This window comes from Lissotriton helveticus, chromosome 8 (genome assembly GCF_964261635.1).
Source record: "Lissotriton helveticus chromosome 8, aLisHel1.1, whole genome shotgun sequence".
NCBI lineage: Eukaryota > Metazoa > Chordata > Amphibia > Caudata > Salamandridae > Lissotriton > Lissotriton helveticus.
The window spans coordinates 1595166474-1595188837 of NC_136069.1; the positions used below are offsets into that span (position 1 = coordinate 1595166474).

At 45.9% G+C, this 22364-nt stretch overlaps 1 protein-coding gene across 1 annotated transcript in view; it reads left to right on the top strand.

Annotated features, from left to right (window-relative positions):
- LAMTOR1 (late endosomal/lysosomal adaptor, MAPK and MTOR activator 1) overlaps nt 1-22364 on the top strand; it is a 102549-nt gene that overhangs the window by 27636 nt on the left and 52549 nt on the right. The window contains exon 2 of the mRNA XM_078658628.1: nt 13024-13166. Within this exon, the coding sequence (XP_078514754.1) occupies nt 13024-13166 (143 nt within the window). The remainder of the gene's footprint in view (nt 1-13023; nt 13167-22364) is intronic.

Sequence of the window (22364 nt, forward strand, 5' to 3'; positions counted from 1 at the left end):
GGTGCGAGGTGCAGAAAGAGCAGTGAGTAGTGAATGAATGGTGAGGTAAAATGAAAGTTTGGGTGAGGCAAAAAGAGTAGATGTAACAAATTGTGAAATTGAAACTGCGCAGTTATCTGCACAGTGGTGTTATGTAGGAAGAGATTAATGTAGACATTAGCTCCGAGTGGTAGAGAGAGGGGCTCAGTTTGTGAAATGGAGCAAGAGAGGTGGTAGTGAGAGGTGTTAGGAGAGGTGAAAGACTGCTAGGTTAGGTTGAGCGAAAAGGTGTAGGTACAGAGTGTGTTGCAGTAGAAGCGAGTGCATTAAGGAGTGAGACCAGCAAAAAACTGAGTATACTTTTAATTTAATTGCCACCAGCTACCTAATAGCACAGGGGTTAAGGTTGGGAGGCCCAGTAACCACATGAAGCTTGAGGCAAGTGTACAATCCCATATCTCAAATTATAATGAGCATTGGCATGATGGTGTGGTGGTAAAAAATGTATTTATTTTTTATGGCACGCCTATGCCACATAAAAAAGAAAATGTCCTACCTCCTTAGCATAGCCAATTTATGACTACAATAACATTTTGAAATTTAAAGCACTGTTGTCCATGTTTTTTTAAACATGCCATTTTAATTGTGCCACACGTTTTTTCATCTTTATATTTGAAGGAGACCAGAATGAACCTCAACCTAAGCAAGAACTCAAATTTCAGTCAGCTGCAATGTTACCTAAACACTTTGTTTAAATAGGAGCCCAGGAAAAATAAATATACAAAAACTAAATAATAAAAACTCTTAAGACCAGCTTTACAACTGAAGTGAAAGGAACTATTTTTAGGAGGATGTGAACAATGTGCACAGGCTAATGAGAGCTGCTGTCTTGCGATGCCACTTGCTAACCATTTCAAATTCAGAAACTTGCTTAAAACATGGCTTTTTTGCAATCTATCTATAGTCCACTTCTAGTTACGTGCCTTCTGTTTTACTTCCCTATTCAGACATCTACTAAATAAAGTAAACGCTAGTTTGTTCTCTCCCTCCTTCCCCCCCTCTTTTCCCTTCCTCAGGCATCTACTAAATAAAGTAAACACTCGTTTGTTCTCTTCCCCCCTCTTTTCTATTCCCCTCGCCTCATCTTCTGAAAAATAATCAAAAAAGCCAACAGCCTTGTGTACCTGGCTGACAACCTCTCCCTCCAGTGGCTGTCGAATCCCAGACAGCCGGGACACCACCAAACTGGACACAAAGAGGTGCAAAAAAGAAGATGCAAGGCCACATGCCTTCTCCAGCTAGCCACCTAGAAAGAGTGATAAGGTAGTGAATGAATGGGTTACAGTTTGAATACAGACTGTAGAGCCAACTACCATCTTGTCCCTGTGTCAGAAAGTCTCCATTTGCTGCTACCATCGTTGTCTCCGATACATATGTTTTATTTTTGTGGTCCCCACTCACGATTCTAATGAGATCATTCTTTGATCCGTCCCATCTACATTTTTTGTGCAGAGCTTTCAGTGAGGTCGCTACCTCTGTGATACCAGACATGCCAATCCCAGTGAAATGGCCAGCTTCTCAATGCATCTGTGTGAGAAAGTACAACAAATTATTTGCCATGGTTTTTTTCTCAGACCTATGAGGAGCCCAATAGCTGACTTCCACCAAAGAAAGTTCTCAGTTCTTCTCATTACGACCTGCCCCCTTTATTAGAAGGCTATTTAATTTCTGTTCTCCTCTGTTTTCCTAAAATCATAAAAACAAAGTATACAGACAGTAAAAAAAAAATAGATACAGTATAAGAATTCTTGCTGGATATCTAATCTTGTGGTCTGGCCTGACAAGGCAGCTGTTACCAAACAATTATGTGAGTATCACCAGTAGTGTGGCTTTAACTCCAACCACATGTTGAAATCCAGGAGTACATGTCTTGTTTGGACCAAAATTGTGAACCTCCAGGAACAAGTGCTTGCCGTCCACACGGTTGTGATAATTTTAACTTTCTGGGACACACACATGACACTGTAATGCTACTAAAGTGTCCTAGATTATTTATGGTGGTGTTCTCCTGCAGCAGCACAGGTGGAAGAAGGACAGTCATCAGCCTACATAGATCTTTCGGCCTGGCTTGACCGTGCAACTGTCCTGTAGGCTTTTAACCTACACCAATATTCTACAGTTTTGTTTACACACAAATACATATCCATTCCCATGCTATCTTATCTGCTTGTAATACTTATATTACCATACAACAATTCTTTAAAATCAGACCTTTTGGCATTGCAAATGATATAAAAAAAATTGTAATAACTTTAGATCAACATAGCTCTTAGTTTATGGTGTTCATTAGCAGTTCCACTGCCCGCCACAGCTTTATATTTCCGATCTATGGGTAATAGCTTGATACTTAAGGAATGTTTCCTTTAGGAAAGTAAATAAGATACGTCTCCGTGAGTCCATTTGTGTATACTAGGATAATATGCTCAGGTGTTCTTTTTTTTTTACCCCATCCCCTTCAGCCGCAGCTATAGCATTTTTAAAAAAAAGGTAAATGGTTCTGACATTCCTCCAGTCTTGTCACCCTGTGTATAGGATCTTGAGATTTATTGCATGAAGATTGACAGTAGTGTTTTTCGTTTCTGTATTTGTTTTACTTAAACTCCAGTTTCTTTAAAGCTTTGTTCCTTTTTTCAGAATATCAAGCGGAATAATTGCCTATTCATAAGCTAACTTATAATATGACTTTTTACCACCTGCTGCATCTGGGTCACCACTCCAAACAAGTCTTACTCAATTGTTTTAAAAGATGTATTTCATTTTGGTGGCTTGTGAAATTTGGAACATTGGCTTTTTAAAAACTGGCATTAGCAAAACTGATAGGTCTTACCTGTGAAACCTTTTAGCTTTGCCTTTGCTTGTTTTGTTTCTGTCAGAAATCATTCAGTTATGGCTGTCGGGCATTGTTAGAAATTGGGTTATTGGTTGACTGGGGTGTGAGTCCTGGTCAAGCAGCAGCCACAATCCTAGTCGGGCACGAGCAAACCCCAAGTTAACCTGTGCTCAACTACCTGGTAGCTTGGCACAGAGCAGTCCGGGTTAACTTGGAGGCAATGTATAAAGTATTTGTGCAACACTTCAAACAGTAAAAACACCACACAAAACGACCCAGGTTAGAAAAATAGAGCTTAATTTAATAAATAAAACAAGACCGAAATGACAAAAATCCAATCAGTAGAACCAGAGTTATGATGTTTTGAAATAATAAACTGCAATATTGCGCTTCAAAGTATAAAGCACCAACTGCGGCCATCAAGTCACGCTGGACCGGTCAAAGACAAAAGTTCGGGCCGACCGCGATGGAGCGCAGGTCAGATATAGTTCCAGATTAATCCCGCTAAAGGTTAACCTTGTCAATTTTGGGCCAAGATTTCCTTAAGCGTTGGAGAGCTGTGTGGGTGGTCATAGTGTGACGCAAAGAGCAGGCTGGGTGCTGGAGTTTCGCTTTGGCGGTCTATGCTGCTGTGCGTAGAGACAGGCTGATGACTGCTTGCGCTGATTTTCGGTGGGAGCGGTGTGGTCTCGGTGTGTGAACTGACCCAGTTGCAAAGAGCCCAAAAGGTATAATCCAAGAGCTCTGGAGCCACGCCAAGGGTCCATGACCTAAGAGGCACCACTTGGTGGTCAGTACCTCGCTGAAGACTGGTCCAGGAGCTGTTTGGGAATCTATTATGTCCCTGAGGCTCAGATCAGGAGGCCAGCCATTTGAGTCACTCTTGGGTTCTGAGTTCTAGATGAAGTTGCAGGTCCAGTTCTTTCCCAGGCAAGAGGGCAGCAGGGCAGCACAGCAGAATTTCCTTTAGATCAGCAGTTCAGCAAAGTGGCAGTCCTTGTAAGAACATAGCAGTCCTTCATCCTGGCAGAGTTTCCACCGGTCCAGAAGTATACTGAAGTCATGGTGTCTGAGGTCCTTTTTTTTTTTTTTTTTAAACACAACTGTACCTTTAAAGTAGGGAGAAGCTTCTAGAGGCATGCCTTTGAAGTGTATAGATGCCCTTCCTTCCCTGGCTCCAGACTACACAAAGGGTTGTATACCCCTGTAGTTCGAGACATGACATCGCCTATTTAGGTGTAAGTGAGGGTGGGCCCAGTTTCTCCCTCCCGTCCTACCAGTGATGACCCATTCAGTCACTCCTTAGTGCCCATTGTGTGTGGTTGACTAGGAGGAATACACAAAGCCCATCTGCCAACTACACCCAGTCATGTGACCAGAGACAGGCTACCGGCACCAAATGGCTAAGGCAAGAAAATGCCAACTTTCTAAAAGTGACATTTTCAGAATTGTTTTTCAAAATCCGACTTCACTATGTTAGGATTTTTTATTCGGATTTCAGAGACACCAAACATGAACCAGTCATCCCTTCCTATTTGGAAATTACACTTCTAAAATGTGATAAGACAACTCCACTTTTTTCCTATGGGAGAGATAGGTCTTGTAGTATTGAAAACAAATTTGAGATGTTTTCACTAACAGGACTTGTAAAACTCAAAAGTACATGTCCAACTTTTTAAATACATGGCACCCTGCCCTTGGACCTGTCCAATGCCTACCCTAGGGGTGAGCTACATGTATTAAAAAGGAAGGTTTGGGCCTGGCAAAAGGTTTATTTTCTATCAAAAAAAAGAAGGGGGACCGGTAGCCAGTTAATGGTCCAGTGTCCATGCTCCCCAAAGTGACCTATGTGACAAATGGAGGACACTGTTCCAGGGGCAGGGTCAAACCATTACACCCATACACCATCTACTAAAAAGAAACCCCCAAAAAAAAGAGTCCCAGGTAGAGTGGGCCCATCAAAAACAGAGGGGGAAGAACAAGTCTTGCCTCTTGTTGCCCTCACACAACCCAAGGGGTGATCTGCTTCATCATCGGGCATGTGCTCCTCATTGGGCCGGCGCTGCAATCCCCAACGGGTCCCCCGAAGGGTCACTTTATTGGAGATCTTTTGAGGCATGCCGGATGGTGCATGAGAGTGTGTGGGGTGTGTGTCCTATATGGGGCTAACAAGGTGCGTGCATAGTGAGTGAAAACTGCCAGGGGGTAACCTATAAATGGTTATTTTAATGTAGTGCCCCTCTTGGCAGAATAAAAACTCTTAGAGTGTAATCCCAAATGGCACATTATACCTAGGTATCATGAAAACGGTCAACATGTTTCGTGCCTCTGTTGCCGCTGAGGTCATTGGCGCGTGAAGGGGCCCCATATCGGCGCAGCACTTTAGGAGTAGAGATGTATTTCATCCTGTTTGAAGCATAGCTCCGCTGCTGTTTTGAACTGCCATGAGAGAGAGAGATATATATATATATATATATATATATATATATATATATATATATATATATATATATTCACCATACCAAACTTTCCATCAAAAGAAGGCGCTGACTCCGTGTATCAATATTCAAGCGTTTTATTCTCAGTTACAGCTTCTGCTCAGACGCGTTTCGGCGGCTCACTCCACTATATATATAATTGTTCCGGGCCTTCCCCCCACGCCCTGAGTTTAACAAGGAAGTTTTATCCTCAGTGTGGCCTCGTGCTTTTTAAACTTTTCTCTATGACATTGATATGTTGTGCACACGATTGTGCACACTACGTCGCATTAAGCTAGTCTAATGCCCGTTATATATGTCTTCTTTTTCTTTTCTTTTCTTGTCCTAGGTTTTGGTCAGGAGCAGCATAATGGCCCGCCCTGTCAAGTATTTTGGGGAATCACCTTTTAATATATCACGTGCACTTAACTATTTTTTATATCCTGGTCCTGAAGAAGCGCCAATGACCTCAGCGGCAACAGAGGCGCGAAACATGTTGACCGTTTTCATGATACCTAGGCATAATGTGCCATTTGGGATTACACTCTAACTAAGAGTTTTTATTCTGCCAAGAGGGGCACTACATTAAAATAACTGTTTATAGGTTACCCCCTGGCAGTTTTCACTCACTATGCACGCACCTGGTTACCCCTTATAGGACCCAAACCCCACACACCCTCATGCACCATCCGGCATGCCTCAAAAGATCTCCGATAAAGTGACCCTTCGGGGGACCCGTTGGGGATTGCAGCGCCGACCCAACGAGGAGCACATGCCCGATGATTAAGTATGACACCCCTTGGGGTGTGTGAGGGCAGCAAGAGGCAAGACTTGTTTTCCCCCCCTGTTTTTGATGGGCCCACTCTACATGGCACTCTTTTTCTTTGTGTTTCTTTTTAGTAGATGGCGTATGGGTGTAATTCTTTGACCCTGCCCCTGGAACAGTGTCCTCCATTTGTCACAAAAGGTTTATTTTGCCATGTCGACATGGCAGGGTAAAATTGTAGATACAGGCTCTACAGGTTCAGGCCCGAGCCATGTTTGAAGTGCTGCTTAAATGGGTGGCGCAATCAGTGCTGCAGGCCCATTACTGCTATTTAATTAACAGGCCCTGGGCACATGCATTGCACTTTTAATAGGGACTTCTATGTAAATGAAATATGCCAATTGGATATAAGCCAATGTAACTGTATTTCAGGGAAACGACAAACACTTATTACTGGTTAACAGTGGTAAAATGCATAGAGTCGGTCAGCAAAAACCGGAGATCTGAAGGCAATTAAAGTTAACCATGCCAAGGATGCCAGGTTTAACAGGCACGCACGCTGAGCTAGCGATCTTACAATGGTTACACTTTAAAAAAAATTATAATTGCCACCATCTGATACAGCAGTGAGAGGAAGGCAGCTGGTGGGCAAACGGGGGCTGAGGATGCCTATATTTTACTAAAGAGGGCTGGGCGGAAAGGAGCAAAAAGTGACCGAGAGAGAATATAATCCGCAGTGCACTGGAGTTGTATTTCTGACATTGGAAGTGGAGGGTATAAGTCATCCAGTCCTCTTTGGGCGAGACAAAGATGAGAAGAGTGAAGAAAGCCATCGAACCCCGAGCAAAGAACTGAGACAGAGACAAGAAAGACATTGCGTCCTGAAGATGCAAAGCCCACTCCAAATATGTATTGAATGCAATTTGTCTCTCTTCAACAAAAAGGCAAATCTGTCTGTAATCAAGACCTAAAAATAGCAAGTGAAACATCCTGCAGCAAATACGTTTTTGCAGAGGAAAAAATACCTTGCAAAATGTGATTTTTATGTCTCGCCCACATACTTTGTTTATCTTTTGTTTATCTTTTGTTTAAGAGCTATTGTGTACAATACCACTATTTAATTGGCTTTGATTAAGATTATTGCTTATAGTTGCTTGGCGTTCTTGTCTGTCTCATTTGCTTGCTTGCTTATTCAGTGTTTTTAAATTGCTTTCCTTACTCTTCTAATGCTTGTCCCTCCAGTTTGACATAGCTCCTTGACCATCCTTTTCATTGGATGACTTTTACCCTTCCTTGGCGGACATCAAGAAACATTTTCCTTTTTGTCCCATATTATTTTCTTGCTTTTTATACCTCGCCCATATATCGCCCCTTCTTTACTGCACTGCCATCCACGCTTTCCACGTTGCAAGCTGCCTTTTGTGTGTGTTTTTTTTTTTACCACCCCACCTGTTGCTCCTTCACTCCTCCCTGTCATATAGGACGAGGAGTAGTTGCATAGACTGGACCTCAAGCATGCCATCTCCACCTCTCCTCCTAAAGCAAGCACACTTGACAGAACGTTATGAATGACCAACTCTTTGTGGCCTTTACTGGACCTAAGAAAGGCAAGGTAGTGACAAGATGTGCTATTTCTTGTTGGGTGTTCTCATATATCAGAACCTGCTGTGCATTAGCCTAGAAAAACCTTCAAGAGGGCTTTTGTGCCCTCTCCATCAGAGCCAGGGCTGCCTCCCCAAAAGCGTATTAATGTCTGACACCACAGGTCAGCCATTTGGTCATCTCTGTATACTTTTGCTAAACGTTACAGCCTCACAGCCCAATAATGCTGTGTGGATACTTTGCCAAGGCTAGGCTGCATGACTTCGATGATTAGCCCACACTACTTATTCCCGCTTCCTGGAAAGTGTTGCTTTGGGACTTCAACTTCAGGGGAGGAATCTGCTGGAAGATGTCTGTCAGAAGTAAAAGTCGCTCCCCTTCGGTATTAATATTGCTGGAGGATACATAATCTTCATGCATATTCCTCACAACCCTCCTTCTGTCTCTAAAGTCAGTGCATTATAGGATCGGATCCCAAGGTAAATGTGTTGTGTAGTTGTTGCAATTGTTTGCTGTGGAGTGGAACTGGTATCAGTACCCAGGTTGTCACCTATTATACTCTGGTTCTGTCATGTCTGACCGAGGAATTGCAGCTTAGAGCAACTGCAAAACAACTGCTGGGGAAAGGTTTCCAGATCTGTGTGACTCCTGGGAGCATATACTTAAGGTGAGGTATGTGAAGGAAGATTGTGTTCACCAGAAATACCCCTACCAAAAGTAAGCAACGTTTACTTTTGTAGGCTGATGTACCATATTGAAAAGTTCCATTTAAACAAAGCTTTTCTGAGAAGTCTGCTAAGGCTTTAAATGTGGTCTTTACTGTCTGCCTGTTGGAGATTATTACCTGTGACACTTTTTTTTATTGACCAAAATCTTCTTAGCAGACAAGCCATTATGTCTTCCCCTTCCCTTGCAATGGCATATATTGGTAACTAGATATAAGTACTTGGGAAGATGATGGTGTACCTCACAAACCACATGGTCTGTAATTTCTGGTGTATGGTCACCTTTGCACAGCTACAAATGCAGAATTGGTTATGGAATATTTAACTTTTTCGTTGACTTAACTTTTTGTGGCCTTCGGTTTCAAGAGTAGGTCAGGAAACATCAAAAATGTTGATTGGCAGGTTCCTCTTCCTCTGCTAGTGAGAGGAACATCCGAATTCCAGTTGTCTATTGCACTAGAAGGGTGCATTTTACCTAAAATGGCTGCCAGAAATTGAACGCTCCGCTACCACCATCTCTGCAGTTTCACTGAGGCTGATTGCAGGAAGCTTGTGGCCATCTGGGTACACACCTTCTGTCCATAGACTGCGTGAGTTGGGTACTGTAGTAAATGTTTAGAAAATAAATTTAAAATGCAGTAAATCAAACAAGCAGAGACTATTATATAAAAGTATTTTCTAGCTGAACGACTTAATTCCACTTACTAAAGCAACGTAGATTATGGATTCGTAGCTTTTGTATTTTCTTGTTGCAGAGGGAGAGTAAAAGTATGCCTGCAACACGACTTTTGTACATCAATAAACTATATCTTTGCATCAAAAGTGGATATCTTCATCTTTATGCGAACCGTATACGCTTAAGATGCATGCAATCTTAACGGAACAATCACTCCAACGGACTGCCCTCTTGCAACAATCTCATAACATCACCTAAATGTTTGTTTCCTGTTCCTTTGGGTAGGTGAATTGTGACCCAGTAGAGTAAGAGTGCATTACTTATTAAGGTGAGCTGGAAAAGCCGAATACAAATCTGTAGATTTTTTTTTTTTTTTTTTACTTTTACAAAACAAACTGTCCCATGCAGTAACTTGGAGCAGTCTCCCGTTAAATTCATCTCTTTTCCGTTTGCTTGCACTGTCACATGACAAACTTTGCAATTCACAGGCTTGGTCACAGAAGGCAGAAAATCGATTAGACCGGTTGTGAACACGAGTTGCAATATTTAGTTTTTTCTCTTTCCTTGTAAGAACACAATATCTTTTTAGTATTTAGAGAGTTTCACTGTAACAGTTCACCAGCGGTACAGGGGGGAAATAATGCTGTGTTGATACACGAGAAACAGCAAGTGCCCATTTCTTTTCTTGTCGATGGTGAAATTGCCTTGCACCCATTACTTTTTTATTTTTTATAAATCTTTTGTGTGCAATGCCTTATACCAGGTAAAGTAGTAAGCTGCATTATTCCTCTATTTCAACAGTTTGCTACTTTACTGTCCCTGTTAGAAGACTGGGAAAGGGAACAGAGGTAGATGAAAGCCATAGGTGGTGGAGACACAAAAGCATGTTTGTGTCTATGTCCTGCTCTTTACCTCTGTATCATTTTACTCTTGAGGTATTGTGCCACCCTGTGTGTCTCCTTACAGTTACTTCTGAGCACTTAGGGTCATGTTTACAAATATGGATCCACCATGGAAAGCGGAATTAGTCTAATGGCAACATGAGACCTCGTCATCTTAACCTCTTTTTTCAAAGCGTAAAGATTTTTGAACTGGTTTGATATGACCGTGTTTGAGATCGTTCATGCAGTCTGGATGCCTGTTTATACGGTGTTTGAAGATAGTCCAGTGTAGATAACATTACAATAATGAAGCAGTGAAAAGATGAGGCTTAGTCTGTAGTCAGTGGTTGGTGTAGAGGCACAGGGGAATTTTCTTTAGGATGAAGAGCTGCATGTTAACCTAGTTAACTACAGTGCTGTCTTGTGATGTTAAAAAAAGGTTCAGCATCTAAGATTCCTTGTTTTTTAACTTTTGGTGATGTGATAGAGTGTGTTGATTGTCCCTAGGGACAGACAAGGACTATGGAGTCGGGTTCAGTCACTACAAAAACTAGGATTTCTGTGTTTTGTTCCATTAATAAACAGAAAGCTTTCCTTCATCCCATGGAACTCATGATACATGCCCATTGCTGATCTGAATCCATATTAGTTGTCTTGGAGGAGATGATTCTGTTCAGCGTAATCTTGGAGTTGTATAGCAACTTCCCTTTCCGTATTTCTGCTAGGGTGTGGTAGGTTGGAGATTGGGTGTTAGTTTGCCTAACTCTTCAAGTCTCCTGATGATGTCTTTAGAAGTGAATAGTTGTGTGTTTTAGAGAGGTTGGATCTACTCCTTTTAGAATAGAGCCTTTTCTCATATTGAAGAAATCCCCAATAACTGACTCAAGAAATTGTTTGAAGCAGGTGGCATGACATAGTTGTACAGGTATACTTGATGCGTTCATCTTTCTTTCCATTGTTAGTTTTTTCTTTTTCATCTGTTTAAAGTTTGAGACGATGGTTGGAAGTGGGTGGATAGACCGGTGACGATTTTAGCTTTAAATGCTCCAGTAGGTCTTGAGTGTTTTATTCCACAAGGATCATTGTTCGCGGTGCCTTAGAATGACCCCGCTTGGTAGGTACAGAAGATCTGCCTCAGTATGTTTATAGTAGTATATCATTTTAGCTCGATTATTAGCTTTGTAATATGTTTTTCTGTCTCTTGTGTAAATGAGTTCAGTAGACTCCATTTGCTCTCCTGGTTGCACTTCATATGTCCCTGTTCAGCTACTTCCCTTCTGGACCATTATTGAGCTCCTGCTTAGACTGATTACATTTGGTTGGGGCTGACTTGCCGAGGTTGGAGGAGGTGTTGTGGTGGAGGTTGTCTATTAGTGCCCTGGGGCCTGTTGGGTCTCGGGTGGTTCAGTCTTGAACCATTAAAGGTAGTGTTGAAGTTCATAGGAATTTTCTATAGTGCCTGATCGCAATGGAAGGGTTATTATTTCTGCTGTGGCGGATGGACTGATGAATTGTAGGTCTCCAGGTTTTGTGTCAAAACTAATTCAAGGGCATGTTTGCCACTGTGTGTTGATCCACTCAACGCTTTGGTTAAGACTAAGGCCTCCATGTTTTCAGTGAAGTCCAAAGCTGGTTTAGACTCTTCCTTTCAACCCACTAGTTAAAGTTGCCTGTAATAACCATTTTCCTGACTTGGGTCTTAAGTTGGAAGATCATTTTGATGCATTCATCCAGGGAAATTTTGTGGTATCCAAGTTGGCGATAGTTCAGTGCCAGGATGAATAAACTATAGAGATTAAAAGCACAGTGACCAGGTATGAATATGAAGAATGAGTAAGCTGTAAAAGGCATTTGTAGGAATGTTAAAGCAGTTGTGTACAACGCTACTCCTTATTTAACCTTGACATCTCTGTTTCTGAAGATGATCTTGTGACCCCCAAAGAAGGAGGTTCTCTGACAGCTGAGGAGCTGTCGTGCAATCAGGTCTTGTGAGGCAGAATGCATGACAGTTTATACAAAGGATTAGGAGGGTGCCCAAAGAGTACTTTGAAGGTGAATGAGTGTTAGCCATCAGGGAGTGAAGAGTGAGTTGGGCTCGTCCTCCGCACTACCTAGATTGTGCTATGGATGAGTCCGGTTGTCCTTGCTTATATGGCTGGTAACCCTTTGGTACATGCACTAAGGGGTGCTTACATGCCTGCCGCTGACCCTTCCCCAATGTCCCCCCCCCCCCCTCCCATCCCCCAATGGGTGCAGAGGAAGAGCTACCAAGGTTATTTGTTGTTTATTTAAATGTGAATGACCAGCAATAAGCACAGCGTGCATTAGTCTTCTGTATTTAAACTGAAAGCGGGGGAGCCCGGAGGCTCTATTTGCTTTCAGTGACTGCATTGCTTGGGGCACAGCTTACATTCTCTTGCACCACCCCTACCTGCTTATCACAGATTAACATAGAGGAGGCACTGATAGAAAAGGAACATTCTCCTATTTCCAGTAGTATATCTGCCTAGCACACCCCTGACTGGAAATTCCAGAGGAGAGCAAGCTCTCTAAACCTATGGGAAAATGGATAGGAGTAAATGGGATAAGAGGAGCTGCCCTGCCCTGGCACTGGACTGCATTCCCCACCTACAGGGGCATGGACTGGCTTTTGCCCTCCTGGACGAATCAAACTGGGGCCTATAGATTAATTAACAGGTGAAAGGGAAGCATTTAACTTCCAAAAGTGCCTAGCACATGGGATCCTGAATCCTAGCGCTGGGACATTTTACCAACCCCTCAATGAAGTACACAAAAATGTAATGCTTTTTACTGATGATGCACGTGATTGGAAGACGAGCATTTTATAGTCTAAGCATACCTTTGTCAAGGTGTGGTTAGGAAAACTCCCCAGGCTCCATGACCGCATTTGGTCAGGCTGTGTGGTGTTGCCTTGTGCTATGTTGAGTAGTGTTTACATTTGTTTATTTTGTTATCGCAGTCTGATGTTTAATGCATATGTTGAATAAAAGGTTGTCTTTTCCTCAGGAACATGATGAAACGAAGCCGCTGCTGCCCAATTCTAGTTTACTTAACAAGGCTCCAAACGGATCGGAGCAAAACTACACCATTTCCGCAACACGGACAGATGAACAGGCTATGCTGTCGTCCATTCTTGCTAAAACAGCACTGTAAGTATAGTGCACGAAAATGTTTGGGGTGACGTGGTAGGTAATCTTCTGAGAGGTTTCTTGATATTTTAGTTGTTTAGAGTGATTTTTTTTCTCTCCACAAAATGACTTCAGTCTCAAACCGTCGGCTCAGCAACGTAGATATGACTTGTATAGGACAAAGGTAAACTGGAGTACTGGTGAAATCTGTTCTGCCAAATTGCACTGAATGAGGCATCCATGCAAACAACGGTGACCTATGAGAGTAAATGCCATCAGAATGGCAATTAGTTAGATTGCAGATACTCTGTTGATGCTCTGTGTTGTGGCAGGTGAGGCTGTCATTTTGGTAGTAAGTCATAAAGGACCAATGCAGTGCCCCTGAAGTTCAGTCCCTGCTAGCCACACACATTTTCTATAAGGTCACGTTGTACCACATCTTGAAAACACTCCAGCTGGAACACTCCATTTTAACAGGGCAATTGCTACACTTTAATGCGCTTGTAAACATTCTCAGTAATATCTGTCCAAATACACATTGCCTCCTCCGGACCACACAGTGCTCAATACATCCTGTACATCAGTTCCTCCAAGAAAGCTAGTTAACTAGGCTTTATTAGGCTGTGACTAAAATTACTAAAGCAGACTTTTGTGACTAACCATCTGGAAGCTAGAACTAAACGCAGACCTGTCAGAGTAAGAACTCAAGTAACTCATGCCCTTACAATGCCCTGCTTATGATCTCACATATTACTTCCTTCATGACATGTCCAGTCCGAATTGCCATTTTTTTTTTCTTTCTTTCCAAGACCTTTATTACACATTTATGAGTTGACACAGCATAGAGCCTACAACCCTGAGGGCCGGCTGCGGTATGTACAGTTACCAAGCAACATTTCCAGAGTAACACAGCCATTCAGCCGACACCCCGGAGGTCCGGCGGCGTGGTAGCAAGGTGTGCATAGAGTAGCCAAAATCGGAGTTCCGGATAATCCATAGGTCTAGGGTATTTTCTATTTTAAAACAAACGTGATTGTTCGAAGCAGAGGAAACATTTATCTGAACAATTGCAGTCAGCATTCTCGCCATAGAGCACGCACGGTACAGCAGCAGTCACAATCACACTTACTGAGGGATGATATGCCTGGTCATAGCCATATCCGCTGTTGGGGAAGTACACAATTCGCCCCTATAGGCATTCCATCGACCCCATTTCTTATCCCAGACTCCGGGACATCCCCTAGTTTTGTAAACCGATTTTTCGGACAGCATGCACACGTCTATTGCGGCCACCCATCTAATCAGGAGCGGTTTGTGTGGTGAACCCCACTGCATGGCTAATTCACGCTTCAATAGGAGGAAGCTTAGGTCCGCCCAGCGCTGTTCTATTGCAGTTAAGTCTGTAGGGTGCATATATTAAGGAGCGCACATTTGGGAGTCAGAGGGACCGGTTTCCCCAGGGTGTCAGTCATTTTCAGGACTGCGCGGTGCCAAAGGTCTTGGACCGCTTGGCATTCCCACAGGATATGATAGAAAGTACCTGTTAAGCCACAGTGACGGAGGCAAAGGTCAGATGGGCGTCGGCCTATTTTGGCTAAAAGGGGACCCGACATGTACGTCCTGTGTAATATTTTCAACTGTATTAACCGGAACCTGTGATGGATGGCTGATTCGCGCGGGGACAGCAGTGCTGACTGCCATTCTACCTCTAGAGTGCCAACGTCAGTCTGCCATTTATCCCGCAGGAGGTGAAAAGTGTTTGGCATATTGTTGCACAATTTGCGGTATGTGTAAGATATCGCCTTGGCTTGAAGGGGTTCTGATAAGAGTCTGTCATCAAGGGGTGAGGATGTGGAAGGGAGGCGAGATCTGGGACGTTGGCGAGTATGGCATGTTTAATTTGGAGGTATCGGAAGGACTCGGATTGTGCCAAATTGTATGTGTTTTGCAGTTCTTTGAATGTCAGTAGTTTGCCCTTGTGGAGCAAGTCGCCAATAGCTGATATGCCCAATGTGTCCCATTTATCAAATCCTCTGTAATGACATAGGGTGCCTAGCCTGTACGAGGTCCAGAGTGGGGTAGACAGTGTTGGCCCACCCAAGTCGCTTGTTCGCACGGTGCCATATTGACAGTGTGTGGGACATTGGGCCAATATATCGAGCACGGGAGTGTTTGCCGTAAAGAGCTTCGAGGTAGCCGCCACAGCTTGTCTGGTATTTCTCCAAGTGAAAGGCAGGGTTTGTGGGCGTGCCATAGATCCTCGAGTTGGTGGCGACCAATTGGGTTGCCCAATAATAGAGACGGATGTTGGGGAGGGCGATACCTCCATCATACCACCCTTGTGTGAGAGAGATGAGAGCTGTCGTGATTGTAAGCAGCGCAAGAAATAACGCGCGCCACTAACCTTATTCAGATGACCAGCAGAGACGATCGGATGAAAAGTCCCCTCGACTTTTCCCAACACAACAACCAGCCGTGAAGTAATAGCCACTTCCTGAGCGTGTATTGTAAGAAGCCGGGAGGTGATAAGGTGATAGTATGATCAAGGTTTGCTGCACTCTCTTCCGGGTCTGGTCTGAGTTATCCACGAGATTTTGTTTGAGGAATGTACTGAAGCGTGGGGAGACAGAGAGCAGGAGTAAGTACCTCACCTGACTAGCGTCAATGCCCCCTACCCCTTGGTTACTACACTTACCAAAGGCACCACTGTATGGTTCGTGCAACGTTATGGTGCTGTACCCTAATCCAAGATAACTGGATACATGTAAAGGAAAGTTATAGTCACTTCCCTCAATAGAGATTGTTGGTTCCAGAGAGCCGTTTCTACCCTCCGGCTCTGAAAGGTACTTTTTGTTACAGAAACGTGGCGTTTCTTACCCGTCTCGTTTTGCCCACAATACTTCTTGGGAACAAAAGATGGCCAAGGTATCAAGGGAAGGTATACGAAATACGGATCAAATACTTGACTTCTCAAGTCTGGAAACTCTGGTGCGATTATGAAACATGGGATGCGCTCCGCGCTGTTTGGAATTAATAAAGTAAAAGGTTTTGAAAGAAGAACGAGCCCGTTCTTCCTTAAAAATACTTGTGGCTTGCAGCAGGAAAACAGCTTCTCCTCTGACCTCGCAGGCTTTTCGTCGACGCGGGGAAAGACAACTCTGACCTCGCAGGCTCTTCGTCGGCGCGGGGAAAGACAACTCTGACCTCGCAGGCTCTTCGTCGGCGCTGGGCTTCTAGGCAATAAATCCGGCGGGGACAACACCTTCCGCCATCACCAAGACTGCAAAAACAATTGTCAAGCACCTTTCTGTTGCCGGGGAGGAGCCTATATAGAATCGGCCCGTTTTCCAGCCTTCCAACGCCGCATTGCCCTCTGGGACATGTAGTCCGTTTGGAAAGGACGCCCTATTCGACGTGTCCTTATTCTGGCTGTGGTGGCGAGAGAGATCGCGACAAGAGCAATGCGAGGAGAGCCGCCATCCCAATGAAGGAGACAAGCAGCCGACTTTGCAGCTTTCTTCGAACATCGCTTTAAGATGTGGAAGGATCTCACCCGCCATGCCCTTCAGGAACTCAATAGGGACGCCATTGGGGCCCATTGCCTTGCCAGATTGAATAGCGAATAAGGCGTTTCCAACTTCCTCCGTTGTGAGGTCTGCCTCGAGCTCCTGCATCTCGGTCTCATTTTGGCTAAGAGCAGTTTGGATTCTGCCGCGTTGTAGTGGGCTCTGGCAGTATAGACCCCCTCCAGGTGGGTGGCGAAGGCCTCTGCTATATCGCCCGGATCTGTGACAGTAGATTGATCCGGAAGGGTTAATTCCGCGATCCAATGGGAACCCTGCTCCCGTTTTTCGAGCCATGCGTGCATCTTACCTGCTCTGTCCCCCAGCTCGTAAACACGGTGGCGGGTTTTCAAGAGATTGGCTTGCGCCTTTTCAAGAGCCAGTGCCCTATATTCTACTTGTTTCACTTGAAGGCGGGCCGTTGTCTCAACTGTGGGGTTCGTGCTGTGGAGGGATTCCAGGTTAAGTAGGTCTGTTTCTACTTGTAACAAGTGTTCACTTTGTTTGTGGATGTAACCGGTCTTGAGAGCTAGCGCTTTATCCTTGATTACTGCTTTGTATGCCTCCCATATTGTTATGGCCGAAGTCACTGACCCCACATATTCGGCAAAGTAGTATTCGGTGTGTTCAAGCAAGCTATCGTGTATGTCAGGGATTTTTAAGAGCCAGGGCGTGATTATTATGGGGCCGCGTGTCTTTTGACGGTGATGTGTGAATTGCACCGTGAGGGGGGAGTGGTCGGAGATCCCTTTAGGGAGCCCCTCTGGATGGCGAAAGAACTGTAAATCAGTTGCGGGTGAGAATAAATAGTCTATACGAGAGCTGCTATTTTGAGCGTTGGAATAGTGCGTATAGTAAAACGTATGGGGGTGGGACAGGCGCCATAGGTCTTCGAGCCCCATCATTTGTGTAAACTTAGACAGGTCCGAACATGACTTGTGTGAGGGACGGTGGGGGTGTCTATCTATGGCATCACTCATTGTCATATTGAAATCTCCCCTAATGAGCAGGGGTCCCTGTGGAAGATCGAGCATTAGGCGTTGTAGGGTCTGGAGTGCGGCTGTGCCTAGGGCTGGATGGATGTAGACTGAAATAACATTCAGTGGCTTGCCTTCCCAGGCGGCCTCCACCACTGCATAGCGACCGAGGGGATCGGCCCACGTTTTTGTGCATGTCAGGGCCACATTCCTACGCACCAGAATACCGGTGCCCCTAGATCCAGAGGTGAAACCGGCATGCACAAGCAATTTATATCCACCTTGGTTTAGCGCCTGGCATGCATTACCCATGAGGTGCGTCTCTTGGAGGAGAACCAGGTCTGGAGAATGGCGTTTGAGATACTGCATAACCACCCCTCTTTTTTATCTTATTGCCAAGACCATTAACGTTCCACGTCATGATGGTCAGGGACGTTGCCGAGGGGGGCGTCATGGCGGCCTAAATGAGTGAAATTGTGCACGGATCAGTGGTTTGTGGTGCAGAGAGTGCTGTCTATAATGAAGGGCTCCAAGGGAGAGGGTTACCGTGGAGCCTGTGTGGGGCCTAGCATGGCCGAAGTCTGAGCAATAGGTATATCGTGATGGCGCATGGTAACGTATAGGTGGGCCTAACGGCGAGAAGTCGCTAGAGGTAACACGTGAGGTCGCGGCGCGCTGAACGTCGCGCTCCACGATCAAGAATCCGCTGCAATGAATAAGGAAGAACAAGAACAGAGACCGTAGAAGTCTCCGCATCAACTTCCCAACATTTCCCATCCCTCCCAAACCCACCCCCCTTACTGTTCCCCTCCCAACAACCCCCCTCCCTGCGTCCCTGCCCGCGGACTTAGAACTATCCACTCCCCAACTAGGCAGAGTGCCTGTCGCCCCCCCGAACATTAGAGAGGAGTGTGGAGAGCCAAGGGTGCCCTCGTCAGCCAACAACCGGATGATGTCATCTAGTGCAGAGAAAACAACCAAGATCAACAATAGCATTCACATAGTAGGAGTCATTGATAGTACGTAAACGTAAGTTGGTCCTGCACCCGGGGTCACAAGGAGACCAGTACGAGCGGAGGGGTAACATCATAGAGCGCCGCTCAGTCTTTCCTTGTAACATTCAACAACCCACCTGAGAGGGAGAAGCAGGATCTATAACCAATTCCAGTGACTTCAGGTTCATCGCCTATCACCCCACAGTGTCTGAGGAACGTCACTTGGGGTTGAGTTACCTCCCCCTATTATGGGTATTGAGAGGGTGATGCCCCTTTCGAGAATGGTGAATTCAACAGTGACATGAGTAGTTCAATCAACAACAGCGGGTAGAGTGACCCACATTGGAAGAAAACAGCAAAGGATACATAAGAATCAAAGCGCGAATGAGGAAGGAAGGAGGTGGACTGTGTTTCAAACAAGTAAGTCTTTGAGGAAGAGGGCCCGATATGCACCAACTATCCGATAACAGTCGGACGGTCATAGCGGAGAGTGTATCGGCCTGTAGAGGAGCGGCGGAACTGTTCAATCCAACGTAGGATGTTCGACGTTACTCTTCCTGCACATTGTCCGTGAATAGGTCTTGACTTTCCGGCGGCATTACTTTGTCAGAGCGATCTGTGGATTTCCTGCGCCGGTTTTGGGTGGAAGTCGACTGTCGCCACCCCTCGAGCCAGTCCCAAACATCAGCAGGAGATTAAAAAAAACCAGGTCTTACCCTCTGCTTCAATGCAGAGCTTCGCCGGGAATAACATAGAGTATTTGACGGACTGTGCATGGAGCGCCTTCTTCACCTCCAGGAAGCTACGTCGACGGGCCTGTACTTTCATGGTGAAATCCGGGAAGATCGTGATTTGCGCATTGTCTATTCGCAAAGGTGGTCCCGCTCGCGCCGTTTGGAGGATGACATCACGGTCGCGGAAGTTGAACACACGGGCCACAATGGGGCGGGGGGAAGCGCCTGGCTTTGGTTGGCCCCCAGGAACTCTGTGAGCCCGTTCTATGGAAAAATAATTGGAGAGGTTCTTTGGTTGAAGGTGTTGGAGGACCAATTTCTCCACAAAGAGGTCGGCGGCTGGCTCTTCAAGGCGCTCGGGAACACCCAGGATGCGGAGGTTATTGAGTCAGGCGCGTCCCTCGTAGTCATCCAGGAGCACCTCCATCTGGTGTTGCTGTTTCTGCAGTTGGGTCACCTGTTGCTGCCGCGTGGAGGTGTCATCGACGAGCGCCTGGGTTTTAATCTCAATGTCCTTCACTTTAGAGTCCATTTTCCGGAGGTCGGCACGCAGCAGCGTCACCTCCATGCTCACCGAGTCAATGCGGGTTTCGAGTGAAGAGCGGACCCCCGCAATTGCTTCCATGACGTCGTCCAGTGTGGGAGAAGGTTTCCCTTGTGGAGGGGGGGGGTTTCGCTTTAAGGGTGGAGTCCGGAACCGCATCCTTGGGGTCCCCTCTAGAGCCCCACGATAGTTTATTGATTTGCCTTTGGTTGGGGGGACGATTTCCTTTATTGGAGGCCATCACCAATTTGGTTTCCGCCGGGGGTTGTGGTGACGGAAGATCGAAAGGCAACCTCGCTGGAGAAGGATAGGAGGGGGGGGGAGAAGGTGTCCCTCACCGGTAATCCTGGGGGAGGTGGGGGTGCGTGCAACGCGCTCGCACAGTCAGTGTGAGGAGGGGGCCGCAACTTCCAAGGCCCAAGTAGCGGTGGCCCCGCAGAGCAAGTTGTTGGTGAGGAGTAGGGGGTCAGGAGGACTCTCCCTCTGTGGAGTCGGCAGGCCGGATGCAGGCCAGCAGCAAGCGTCTTGTTGGGCGATTCAGAGGGTCTCCGAGGGGACCAAGCACCACACAGTCTATTCTCAGTCCCCGTCAGTCTTCCCCGGCAGAGCGCTCAAGCCGCGACGTGGATAGGTCGAGGGGGGTGGGGGGGAGCAGCGTCCGCAGCAGTATGTCTTGGTAGGCCTCGGGAAGTGAAGGTGTGGCGTCCCAGCTGGCTCCCCTGATGTAGCGACCTGCCCCTGCCGCGGTCCCCCAGACCTGGGCCAGAGGCCGGCCGCCAGTTGCGAGGTCAGTCCAGTCGTCACGGCGTAGGGCAGGTAAAGGGAGGTCGGAGCCGGTAGACCGTGTCGGTCTCCGGTGCTAGGTCCGAGCCGGGGACTCGCCTGGATGTTGACGCCGGGCGGGTGGGGGAGGCTTGTATGGGTCGTCCCGCTCCTCATCTGTGGGAGCCACTGGCTCGATGGCAGGCAGTAGCAACAGGGAATCGCCTCCCTCACACTCGATCAGCCAATTTGCAGACGCTGGAGGACTGGTGCGGTCCGTGGCAGCCCCGGAGCTTCACTCGGAAGCACCTCGAGTGACGGCCGCCATCTTGGGCCGATGTGCTCCGGCCGCCGGGATTCGATCGCGGCGATTTAGCTGGGCCAGCAGGCGGCGGAGGTCAGCCGGGGGCCTCAGGAGGGGTAATGATGGGCGTCCAGTCGACGCCGGGCCAGGCAGCAGCACTAGCGGAGATATGGAGGCCGGTTTGGCTTTACGGGCTGAGGAGCCGCCTCAAAGAGCGACCATTCTCCTTGGCATCTAGCCACGCCCCCGAATTGCCATTTTGAAAGAAACTTAAGACCTGGTTGTCTCTTCTCGTAAATTGCAGCGGGACCTGTGAAGCAGCTGCGCGCTCTATAAAACACATTTGTTAATTCATGCTCTCTGACATAATTAATATCACTGATGACATTTGAAACAACTTAATTGATGACATTATTGTTACCTATAACCGGTGAATTTCAGTGCTTTCTGAATTAAAAATATTTTTTTAACCTGACATTTTCCCTTACTATGTGCTACTTTAACCTGTGTTTTTCAGTGAAAATATCTATATATACATCTCGCACCAGCTCCCCCGCGACAGTTCTTCTGTCCAGCTTGCCCATAGTACTCTACCCTCTACTGCTGGTCTACCTGCTGCCCTCTGTACCTCCTCTGCTCGTTTCTTGTTCCGTTTAGCTTTTTCTGCTCGTTTTTATACCCTTTGTTTTGCCTTTTCTGCTAGTTTCTTCCCACCGTTTCCCTCTTCCGGCTACCCAGCGTGCCTTTTCTGCCCTCTGTTTTGCCTTTTCTGCTCAATTCCTCCCGATGTTTCCTCAAGACCTGGCTTTTCGACCGAGATCTCACACCCAAGCGCACAGATACCCCAGGTGTGACAGTGCTGCACTCTACAAAGATTGATTGATATATATATATATATATATATCAATCAAACTAAAAGTTACACACCATCCGGATCACCTTAAAAACATGATATAATAAAATTGCACGCAGTTCATGTCAGTAAATGAAGTAAAAGGTGACCCCATAGATACAAATTCATATGCTAAACACAATAACAAATATAACTGGGTGTGTCTGCCACCGATGAGGGTACTAAGTTTCCAGACATGCCCTCGTTCTCACAGTAGATTTCAAATAACCCACAATGAAAGATACAGTCTGTCTTCAGCAGTTGCAGATACAAACGTGCTTGGCGAACCTGATTAAAATTCAGCTTCTTTAAAAGGGGGATAAAAAAATATCTCCAGGGTACCTCCATAAAATTTGAAAAATAGCATAAAGTGTAGCAAGTCCTGCGGAGACTCAGCGTCGCAGCCGCAGGATGCTAACACCTGACCTGTACTGCACCATTTTGGGAC